A 12,851-nucleotide genomic window follows, 5' to 3' on the forward strand; every position below is an offset into this window, starting at 1 on the left:
TGATATCCACCAAGGGTGGAGACACAGACACATTACTGATGAGGTGGTAAAGTGATGGAAGTATAGTTTTGGAAGCCAATTTTGACAGTATCAGTAAAAACTTTCAGGTATACTTAACATATTCAGCAATTCCGCTCCTCGATATTTACTCAGAAACGAAAGCATGTGTTCACAAGCATACTTGTACAGGAATGTTCACAGCATTTTTACTGATAAAATCCCCCAAATCAAGAATGTCTCCAAGCCCAGCTACCCATGAAAAGGAGGCCGATAAGCAAACTATTAATATATTTAACTACTTACCAAATAAAAACCAAACTGATGAACCTCAGAAATTTTGACTAAAACGAGTCTTAGAATATACATATAAATTGCACATATAAAAAATTCTAGGACAGGCTATTCTAATCTCTAAGAATCAGTATACTCACTGCCTCTAGTAATGTTGTATACCTTACACAAAAGACATTTTGAAGTCCTAACTGCCAGTACCTCAGAATATAACTTTATTTGGAAATAGGGTCATTGCAGACATAACTAAGATGAGGTGGTGCTGGAGTAGCATGGGCCTCTAATCCAATATAGCTGGTTTCCTCACAGAACAATGTCCATGCTAAGATGGACTTTCGGAGTGGTTAAATTTAAAAGCCAAGGAAGGTCCAAGGCTACCTGAAGCTAAGAAAGACACATGAAGAGATCCTTCCCTAGCACCCTCTGGGGGTGGGTGCATGGCCCTGATAACATTCTGAGTTTGGATTCTGGACTCTAGAACTGCAAGACAATAGATTTCTGTCGTTCTAAGGCCCCTAGTTGGTGGTACTTTGTTAGGGTAGCCCCAGGAAGCTAACAAAGGGAGGGAAGGTAAGGGTAGTAATGGACTGGGAAGGGAAAAGGAGACTCTCTCAAGTGATGAAAATGTTCTGTATCAAATCCTTATGTAGGTTTTTTCCTCCTTTCTTTTTTCTTAAGATTTTGGAGCCTCTGGGGTGGCTCAGTCGTTAAGCCTCTGACTCTTGATTTCGCCTCAGGTCATGACCTCACAGTTCCAGAGATGGAGTCCTGTATGGGGCTCTGCGCTCACCTTGCAGAACCTGCTTGGGATTCTCTCTCTCCTCCCTTACCCCTCCCCAATTGTGCGCCCAAGCTCTCTCTCTCTCTCAAAACAAATAAACTTTAAAAAAAGACTTTGTTTTTAAGTACTCTCTACACCTAACGGGGAGCTCGAACTAACAACCCAGAGACCAAGAGTCAGTCTCTAGTGACTGAGCCAGCCAGGCGCCCTCCCCGTTCTTTCTTTTTTAACTGAAATAGAATTGACATACAACATATTAATTTCAGATATACAACATGATTTGACATTTGTATAATGATCACCACATTAAGTCTAGTTACCATCTGACAACCTATGCAGTTAAAAATGTTTTCTTGTGGTAAGAATTTTTAAGATTTACTTTCTCACCAACTTTCAAATTTGAAATGCAGTATTATTGACTAAAACCAATATGATGTACATTACATCCCACTGACTCATTTTATACTTGGAAGTTTGTACCTCTTGATCCCCATGGGGGTTTGACTTTCATAGAAATATGCATTCATTAAAACTTACTGAATGGTAGACTTAATATTTATTTTACTGATAAAAACGTTATGTCAAAAAGATAATTGTTGAAGATTAGAGATACGTGAGCTGAAGTGCTCAGGGGTCAAGTGTACAGATGTGGGCAACATCATTTTATGAAATGCATAAAAGATGTATTGATGGATTGAGAGATGCTTAGGTAGATGGACAAGTCATAAGACAAATCTAGCAAGATGGTAATTACAGAATCTAGGGCATGAGTATATGGATGTTAACTTCAATTCTTTCAATTTTCTGTATGTTTGAATATTTTTATATATTCAAAATATATTATGTTGGGGGGAATTTTATAGATAATTGACCCACATGTACAAGTATAATTTAAAAGGGAATATATGAAAGGCTATCATAATTTTTAATAGCAAACTTAAAAACTGTCTAAATATTCGAGAGGAATTTTTACATACAGTAGAAACTGTATCTGATGGTACCAAAACTAATGGTTAGTTGGTTAATTGAAAAGCCATTTAAAGGAGAGAGAAAAATACAAGCATTTTGTTTTAGCTTAGGACAAAAAAATGCATTTTTATCTGTGATTCTTTTTTATGTAGGAACAAGGTTTTACTTTTACTTTGGGTTTGAGCCCAATTATAGTCCCTGAGTCTCTGTTGCAAAAAACAGACCCCAAGTGTGGCATCTATTTTTTTCTGTCTCTCAAATGCATCATCTTTTGTTAGTCTCTCATAATTGTCTCGCTAATACCTATTTTAAATAATTTTTAAAGAATTTGATGAAGTTTTAATGACACCTTTATAAGGGTGCAAGGGTTGTGCAAAAACCCAACCCTCCTGCTTTTCACATGCACATTTCACTGGCTTATGTAGCACATAATTAAATGGTATCAGAAAGATAAATTTGCATATATAGGTTAGCAAATAAACACAGCTGATTTTAGGAAGCTTACTACTTTAATTGGAACCCCAAGAGTTCTGGCATGACTCAGAGCAGTCAGTGGTGGCAAGGGGAGAACAAGAGGGGAAAACAGAGTGCCAGTCTACAGAGTGGGTTACTTAGAAGGTGGTTAAGAGAGCTTCTGTCACAGATGGAATGTTAATAGAGGATTAGAGTCAAGCTTTTGCAGGTACATTTGTTGATAAAAGTATTAAAAATATTATCATGTCCCCCCAGCACCCTAGAAGAATAAAGTCAAAGAACACCATAAGAAAAAAGGTTTGCAATATATAAACACATGACTGTCAAATGACTAATTTCTTTAATTTCCAACATCTCATATGAATAGAACATTAAACAACCTGATATAAAAATAAGCAAAGGATATCAATATGGAATTTTGAGAACAAGAAATACAAAAGATCAATAAAGATATGAAAATCTACTTAACTTCCTCACAGAAGAAATGCATTGTCAAAAGATAATTTCATTTATAAGATGAGCAAGTCTGATATCAGTTCTAATAAAAATGTGGGGAAACAGACATTCTCATATGCTTTGATGGAACCATAAACTGATATAAACTTCTGCAAGAACAATTAGACAATATTTATTAAAATTTAAAAATGCAAGTGCCCTATGACCTAGCAACTTTGCTGGTAGAAATTTACCCTACGTTTATGCTTATAATGATTAAAGAAAATATTTGCAAAAGGAGGTTCAATAGAGCATTGCTTGTACAGTATGAACTGGAAACAAGGTAAGTGTGCATCAGGAAATTAAATTACGGTATATCCATAGGATGGAGTACAAGGCAGTGATTGAGAAGAATGAGGTAGACCTGAATATGCTGATATGGAAGTATTTCCAGGGTGACAAAGCACTGCAGAATATATTGTACGATCCCTCTGACATTAACAAAATGTATATGTACTTACAAATGCATACACACACATTTCCCCCCAGAGGAAAATACAAGAAATTTAATAGAAGTTGTCATCGGTTTGAGGGAGACTACTCTTAGGGGTAGGTCAGAGGCTTTTACACCTCCTTATGAATCTTCCTTATACTGTTTGAATTTCTATTATTATGTACGTAAGAATAATCATGGCATAATCATAAATCTTTATCTTTGCCTTCATTTTTTAGATACGAAATTAAATATTAATTTTTTAAGAAATTATTTTCTTTCAGATGAAAGATGGCATACTTCAACTGCATTTGGGGAAGATACAAGGCGCGCCGAATGTAGGTACAGAAAGGTCCCTTATTTTGATTGACAAGATCTTAGGTCAGGAATACCAGAAGAGGGGCTGATGCTGGGAGGAGAGAGGAGTCAAGCAGTGGTTGAAGTGAAGGAAGAACATTTCCATATTCTTTAATCCTCTAAATCCCTTTTAGTTCCTTACTTAATCTCCTCACCCCTCCCCAAACACAGCCACTCGTGAAACAGAAATTCTAGAAATAAAGTTTGCACTTAGCATTCTCCCAGTCCCTTTGGATCCCCCATTAATGAATACAACCACTGTCAGAAAAGCCCAACAACAAAAAATAATCTTCAAAACTCCTATACTTTAAATTACTAAAGCACATCTTTATTTTGCAATTGAACAATTAAAAGTCACAGCTAGAGTTTTTTCACGTCTGTACCTGAACAACTATTTCTCAATCAAAATGAAATATGGCCAACAAAATATGTGTAATAGCATTGCACGTAACAGAAGTTGCTCTTAGGACTAAAACAGTTTTAATGTGAATCAGCATTTTAATCCTGTCTGCTGTTAGTATTCATAGATTTTTTTTTACATGAATAAACTTCAGGAATTCTAGTTTTTCACTGAAATTAAAACAAATACACAGGCTTTTCAAGCATACAGTAAGCTGCAGTGACAAATGCAGAGCGCTGATTTCAAATTATCCCGTGTTGACCAAATTCAAGCTTATACATTTTAAACGAACCCTAAGCTTCTTTGCCTCTTATTGTGGAAACAAACCATATGGAAAGAGCTATTTTTGTGAAATGGGGAAAGAGAGTTAATCTTAAAAATTAAGGGGCTAATTCCATTTTGCTACTAGTTCAGTACAATCAAACGTGAAATGACAGCAGAAATGCAAAATCATATTTTAATAATGAAATAAACTAGATTTTTAACTAAGTGACTTTTCGCCCTTCATATTTACATATAGCACCTGTTACAAGAAAAAAAAATCCCAAATTAATACACCCTCTACATAGAAATAATTCTTTGTAAAACTAATACTTAAAAATATCATTGATGAGTATATAGTAAATTGTCCTAAAATTAAGCCTACACTGTAGAAAATAAAGACTAGCTTTTCTTACTTGAAAAGATAACAATATGGATTGTAACTGCAATGTCCTGATGCTTTAAGAACACTGGGTTGGACAGTTTTTTGTTGTTTTTTTTCCAAGCACACATACTCTAATGAGATAAAATGAAAACAGCTTAATGTAAACTGTTTTTAGTGTCTTAAATCCTGTCCCTTGACACGTATATAAAGTATCAGGACTTTGCCTCTTCAACTTACTTGTGGTGCGGTATTGACTTAACCCCTACCTACCACTTAAAACCAAACAAGTGGATTTCCAAGCATTCATGTCATGTAGGAAAATTCAAAGCAGAAAGGATTACTGTAAACCAAACCTGGTTGAAGCTAGCTGAGAGCACCCAGAGTCCAGCCAGATAGTCAACTGGGTAGGCTTCACTGTACTAAATTAATTACAGAAAAGTGGCAAAGCTAAAACCACAAAAATTACCTTTTAAATATCAAATGACCAGGAGATCATTGTAAAGCACTGAACTTGGGTCCAATCCAATGAGTTCTACATACTAATCCATTAAAGTTTTTCTATATTTACAAAGCTCCTAGGATAGAGTTTATTTTTTAAATGTATAAATTAAGTCAGTAGTAAGCATGAAATAAAGTGCTACTATTTAAAATTCAAGAAGTCAATTTCAGCATTGAAATTTGACCTACTCTACAGGATATAAGAAAGACTGAATAATCTTGTGAACTCACTAAAGGGTTGGAAAAGATGGGTGCCAGAGAATCCCAGAATTGGATTGAAATGTTCTTGCCAGGGAAGGCAAGGAACTGCAACACAATTCAGGAGTAAAAACTAAAAAGCTTCTTTTAAATAAAAGGTAAAATGGGCTCAATTGTGACTACAGTGAATTTGGAGAAATCAAACGTCAGCACCTATTTGTGTCTAAGATGGTAAACTGGGCTGATCCTCCTTGACGATGTCATGGTGATAATTTCATTTAGCAAGGTGGCATTTCGGTTAAAGTTACAAGTAATATTTGTTACATTTTGGAAACTCTCAGGGTTGAGGGGGCCTGATATTAATCTCTTAACCACTGTAAAAGAAAAAAAAAAAGCTAATGAAGAAAGGTATCACCTTATAGCTTCAGGGTATTTACTTCACAAAGACTATAAGATGAAATTACTTTTCTGAAGTTGGATATACGGAAGCAGGAGTCAAAATAATGAAGGTCCCATTGAGTCAAGTGTAACAAGTGATGAATAATAAATACTACCCTTTAAAAAGACTATTGAGCAACTCATGCCTAAAACATGGTAGGGTTTGTTGTTCAGCTGAATTAATAAATCCCTAAGCATCTAATACACCACTGTTACAGGTCAGAACTGGGCTCAGTGGTCTTACCTGTCCAAGATACTGATCATAAGAAGGCAAAACTATTTGTCAGGGGCCTCTGCACATATTTACTATAGTGGATCTGATGCACAGATTTCTGGCGTCACCAAAGTCACACTCACAACGATGTCCTCATTTGTGGCTGCCACAGTGACAAAGCCTGAGAACTTTCCTTCACGGTAAACACATGCAGCAGAATGTTTACCCTCACACAAAAACACCTTTCCACACTCCAGAAGTCTAGAATTCAATTGTTCTACACTTAAAAACAGTAAGCACAAGTTTTCTTGAAATTTTCTATTCTAGAGCTAAAACAAAACAGAATACAAAACAATGTATGTTATATCTGAAATATGCTTCAGTAATGATTGCTTGTTTATAACGAAAATTACAGTTTTCTTCTAAAATTGCATTTTATATAATGAAGTGGATGGAATACTCTTCCTTTCATTTTTTTTCAATTCCTTGCTGACTTTTGAAAACAAAGAGTTTCCTTAGAATCAAGTCATAATTCTAATAACATTTCAAAGATACATTCATATTTTTACAGCATGAAAGACATACAAGTATCATTTCCTTTTACACAATGAAGTAAAAGTTAACAGTTTCAATCTTTTGTCCATAGAAAAATATTTTCTGTATCATTTACACAAGTAGGAAAATTCTACAGTGCTTAACTGAAACTTCCATGAGCACATCAAGGCTTTTAAACACTCTCATTCTCTTATTGGAAATTTTAAAAGGTTTCAGGAAGTTAAACATTAGGACTTCCACCTAAAATTGTAGTCTTTAACTTGCAATATTGCTAATACCTTTCACTTCGTAAATTAAAAAAAAATTGCTTTTCTTCTTTATGCACTGAATCACATCTAGTCAATATTGACGGATTGCACCCCAGTAGATACTACTTCTGGCTGCCCACTGAGCTTGGACTGCTAAAATAAAAATAACAGTGACTATAAAACTTTAGAAATCAATAGTAAATTGCAGTAGAAAAACATACAAATAAATAGCAGCAAATTTAGAAATGGAAACAGAAGTAACTATTTGGTGTTTACCCAGGACAACTTCACCAAGATTATGAAAATAAAATGTCTCATTTCTGGCTGATATAGGACTTGTTGGTTTTTGATACGATTGAGAGGCTTATTGTACGAATTGCTACTAAGAATAAATGAAGTCAGTATATAATAAAACAATTGTTGGTAACAGTTGCAGACATTGTAAAATAAGATGAACTCCCGAAATACAATTTAGGGATTAATTTCATGGGCTCTTTATAAAATTGCTGAACTTCTCTATTAGTTCGCTCAAGAATGTTTTATTACTTGTATTCCTTTGTAGCTATACAATTCACTAAGAATTTTATAAACAGTTGCTATAACTTATGTTGTGATCACACTGAGACACCAATAAATCTGCCAACAGATCAGTAATTCTGATATCTGATAAAATCCAGTGGGTTTTAACAACATGGCTATTTTACTTGGAGGAAACACCACACACACACAGACACACACACACACAGACACACAGACACACACACACACACACACAAATGACTGCAGAAACTGGTTGAACAGCTAAAGTAAATGTGGGAAGTAAGCAATGATAATATGGTTACTTTGTTGCTGTGGCATAAAGGCCAACTGTGTGCAACATAATTCATCTTTTTCATGTCATATTATTAAGAGATGTTTATTCCCACAACTACTTACCATAATATATTTACTCTAAGTGACTTAAGTGTAAATTCACCTAAACTACAAAATAAAAGAGATGTAAACATATCCCACCTTATTGTGGTATAAATAATTTTTATGAATTCAAAACTACTTTGGCAACCTTACTATCAGAATATCTTAAATATTCAAAACACAGGTATTAAATAGAACATTGTTAAAAATTCTTCTTTCTTTCTCCCTTCCTGATTAGATTATAAAATAAGTAATGCTTTAATTCTACTACATGTTCACATTATGAACATAAATTATTTGATTATAACTCGACATATATCCTAAATCCTAGTTCTATGTCTTAAGTGCTTTTAAAAAATTAGTCTAGTTTACATTTCAGAATGTTTTTGTACTGCATGTGTTATCAGCCTAAACACTTCACAAAAGCTTATGTTCTATCAGAGAAGCATAACTAGCAAACTGAGTCAGGGCCCTAATTAGGATCACCTTTTAAAGCCTACTTATTTTCTAAATTAAGTGACATCTTCTAAGATCATAGTTATTAAGTGAAAACATTGCCTGAGTATAATTCTTGAGCTGAAACAGACTAAAATTCACAAGAATTTATGATCTATTCATATATGTTGCCTAAAATAATGGAGAAGGTGAGATTAGATAAAATCATTCAAGTTCCTTTCAGCTCTCAAGTTAAGAGTATTTCTAGTGGAGACAGAAGACTTTCACTCAAATACCTGATTAGACCTGACCAGACCTGCCAGCAGATTATAAACAACTCTATAGTTAAAATAATCCTTTACCTCTGTTTGTTACCATTAGCCTTTATGAAACACACAAATATATATAAACACACACAAGTGTACATAGTAGTACTTGAAACCTTCAAGCAACTGTCTTAATGGCTTATCATACCTTCTTAAGTTTGAAGTCAGTTTTTATATATAAATTTTCTCTTTACCCTTAATCAAAATGAGCAACACCTCCCCCCCCCCGACTTGTGCTAGCAGGCCACACGAAGAAAATTATTTCTTAAGCTGTTTACTCTGCCTCTATTTTGAATGGATGCACTCATTTAACAAATACCACCAATTCTTCTTGTGAATGTAAAGTCTATTCCAAAATATTCCTCATGCTATGTACACAGTGCTGACACAAATCTGATGCTCAACAATATCTGAAATGAACATGGTAAAACCACCTTAAATCAGAGAGGGAAGGTTTTCATAAACATTTATCATTTACAAAGCCCCTTGATTCACCAATATCTATTTCCACTTGTGAGAAGAACAGTAGCATTGATTTCCTCTGCGGGTGGGGGGAGTGGGAGAGCAGAGGAGTTAACTGGAGGAAAGGGAGAGCAGTTCAGATACAAGAAATTTGACATTTTTATTACACAGTATTACATGGATATGAATGGAAAATCTAGACCTACTTGGCATATTAAAGCTGGGATTATTCCTAGAACCCTATTTAGATTGATGAACGGGTTAAAAATTCTTAGGTGTAACGGATAAAGTCTGATTTGTTGGGTGAACACAGAAGCATAATTAGCATATCCATTTTAAGAAGCTCTGAAGGATAATTTGTTTTAAGATCCTAATAAATATGCCTTTAAAAAAGGATCTTTTCTGTACATAAAAATACTAACAGAGGGTAGCTCCCAGATGAAAAATCCATATATGAGAAATTTAAATGTAACTCTAGACTTCTAATATTTACCACTTAAAGACTGGAATTAATCATTTTAAAAGGCAGCAGTGCTCATTGCCAACAAAATTAGAGTTTATCTCAGAAGTGTAAACACACCTGTAAGTTAAAGAACATGCCAACCATGACATTTATCTGTTCATATCTATACAACTGCATTTTTTTTATCTTTTTAATCTATGGTTGTCATATTCTGTCCACACAGAATAGATTTTCATTTTAATTCAGATTAAAAACAACTGTCAAACAGCTATTAATTATGTAGACCCTCAACATGATTTTACTTGTTCACTTCTTGATTTATCATTATGTCATATAGCAGCCTAAATTATATTTATCTGTTGGTAGAAAATGGAATGTTCAAATAAGACTCTAGTTAGTTACTAATTTATACGGTCTTGGCTGTGAAATCCAGGGATAGGATAATTTCTCTTTGACATAAAGGTTATGTTTACTTTTCTCTTAAAAAATTAAAATATTTGAATATAATAATTTATTTGGTATCTTGGTTTTCAATGTTTAGGACTTAATTTCCTAAAATGTGTTATTATGGGTTCTGATTATCTGAAATAACATCACTTTGATTACACTGAAGATTTTTAAATGTGTATTTGTCCCCTCATACTGAACGGCATTTCACAATATCTACCATTCAAACTCTAAGTTTTATCAAGACTATACAGAAGTATCCAGAAACCATTAGTAAATGAATATTTTAACCACAATCCATATAAAACAAGTGTGTAATATAACATTTCAATAGGTGAGCAAATTTCCACTTATATTAAAACTGGGCAATTTTAAAGTTCTATCTCTCTGTAGACTTAAAAAAAAAAGTCCTGAAGAGGAAAGGATACACATCCTTACAGGGAACCAGAGCCTCCATCAGGCTGACAAGCAAAACTCTCCGTATTAACATGCTTCTAACTTAGTAAGTATATATAAACTGGGGTAATTTAATTGTACACAAATATGACAATAAACCCTCAATGCAGTTATTGAGGGATTACCTTTAGAAATAAGTCAAAAACGTTTCATTCCTCGTTTGAAGCATCCCAACCAACAGACTGGTGTGAACAAAGCTTGATATGAACCGAAATAAATGCTTTAAGAATAATAATTTAGACAGTGATAGAAATAAACCACAACGAATTGCTCTAACTTTAGCTGAAAATATCAATATGTTTAACTTTAATATGCATATTAGGTGCCATTTCTAAAGTTAGGGATAAAATAAAGAGAAAATTTGAATAATAAAGCATCTTTTAACTTGAGCTGCTCAACTGTAACCCTTGTCCCTCAGGAAAGGAATGTGCAGATTTTCAATAATTCCATAGCAGCAGAACGCTCACTCAGTAGAACACAATTTATCTTTGCTTCTTGTGGCAAAATACAGGAATTGAGTAAGAAATAAAATTTCCATACCCTTCTTTGCGTAACTCTTCATACAAGAAGCTGTTTTTTTTTTAAATGCAAACTGATTCAAAATGCATAAAAATGTAAATGTACAATATACACACATACCTCCTAGTGGGGTCAAATGAGTGCCTTTTCATTAGACATACAAAGACGTCTCAAGGCACTTAAGGGGTTAAGACACAACGCATGCATTCCTTTACATCAAGTATGTGAAATCACATGATTTGGAATAAGCCAACCGTATGATAAATATAAGTTACATTATTAAATTCAAGAAAACTTGTAGATTCATATTTATACTTTCTATAAGATGCTGGTAAATGGACACTGTGCAGCATTTCCTGGGAAAAGCAAATTCCATCTTTCTTCTCACGAACAGCAGGTCTCTACAGGGGAGTACAGGGAAAGATGTGCTGCATCCATAGGCAGTGTATTGGCTAATATTGAGAATGATATTGCTAAAATTTAAAAAATAAAAATCTGGTAATCAGTATAGTAAGTACATGAATCACTGGGAAACACCAGAGCTGACTCCTGATGTATACTTCTTTTTGCTTTCAAGATACAGGTGTATATCAGAGATGAGGAGAATTCTGAGCCTTGTTTGTGGCAATTCTACCAGAAGGGGACTGCATGGCACCACCACAGATTTCATAAATTACCCTGAACATACTCAGTTATTCACTATTTGTTCGGAGCAAAGCATGAAATAGTCTTCAAACACACGAATTACAGATTTTGAGAGAGTGACATTGTTTAAACATAAAGTGCAACAGTGCTGAAGTTTTCAGTTTTTGTTAGTTCTTCATTGTTTTTGTCTAACTGCCATTTCCTGCAAGCAGAATTATGGCACAGTGAATAGAGCAGAAAGCAGTTTTCCAACACATATCCCAGACTTATGCTTTCTTATTTATTTGATGACGTCGTTAAGGGTTTAACAAATCCTTCTTCATAAACTTTCAAAATAGCTTCACATACAAATCTGTATTGACTCTGAAAAATAGAAAGGACAGAACTGATCAGAAAGACTAGAAAACAACAACAACAACAACAACAACAATTTCACTTGACTTGCTTATAAAGGAAATGCAAAGTAAAACCGCACAGAGATACCATTTTTCACCAACACAAAGGCAAAAAATAACACTCACTCATACATTGCTAGTAGGGATGTAAAATACTACAATTTGGCAGCATCTAAAAAATTACATTAATTTACCTTTCACCCATTAATCCCACTTGTAGGAATCTATCCGAAAGATAAACCAGAAAAAGAAATTGAAAACATATATTCAGAAATAAGTCTATTCACCACTGGATTATTTTTAATAACACAGAGTAGGAACAATCCTAATGGCTACCAGGAAGGAACTGGGTGGCACATCCTCACAGGGGAATACTATGTGGTGAAGGGCTGAAGGGGAAGGAATGAAAGTCTACCGATCACTATAAAATGATTCCAGAGTACCTTGTTAAGTTAAAACAGCATGGCAGAGAAAAGTGCACACAATGTATTCTCTTTATAACAGAAAGAGGGTGACTACAAATGTCCATCTCAATATATATGTTATACAAAAGGGAAGGACAGATCATTAAAAACATAGTCTCCTATGAAGAGATAGAGGGAATAGAGTTCAGGAGAGGGGTAGAGATTAGATTTCACTGGATATACCTCCTCCTTCTATAGATTTTACTTTGGAACCACATAAATATACCCCATAATTAGAATGTTAATTTAACAAAATCTCTGTAAGTTGAAAATAATATGAAACAATGTGTGTATGTAGTTGATGGCATAACCACATAGAGAGGAGTT

At 34.2% G+C, this 12,851-nt stretch overlaps 1 protein-coding gene across 2 annotated transcripts in view; it reads right to left on the minus strand.

The window, feature by feature from the left end:
• Positions 1-4,106: 4,106 nt before the first annotated feature.
• The window catches only part of PTPN4 (protein tyrosine phosphatase non-receptor type 4), a 237,290-nt gene continuing 228,545 nt past the window's right edge, over positions 4,107-12,851 (minus strand). For both annotated transcript variants that reach the window (XM_045479514.1, XM_045479510.1), the window contains exon 27: positions 4,107-12,028. In XM_045479514.1, coding sequence (XP_045335470.1) covers positions 11,942-12,028 — 87 coding nt within the window. In that variant the 3' untranslated portion in view covers positions 4,107-11,941. The remainder of the gene's footprint in view (positions 12,029-12,851) is intronic.

Source organism: Leopardus geoffroyi, chromosome C1 (assembly GCF_018350155.1).
Source record: "Leopardus geoffroyi isolate Oge1 chromosome C1, O.geoffroyi_Oge1_pat1.0, whole genome shotgun sequence".
Classification (NCBI taxonomy): domain Eukaryota; kingdom Metazoa; phylum Chordata; class Mammalia; order Carnivora; family Felidae; genus Leopardus; species Leopardus geoffroyi.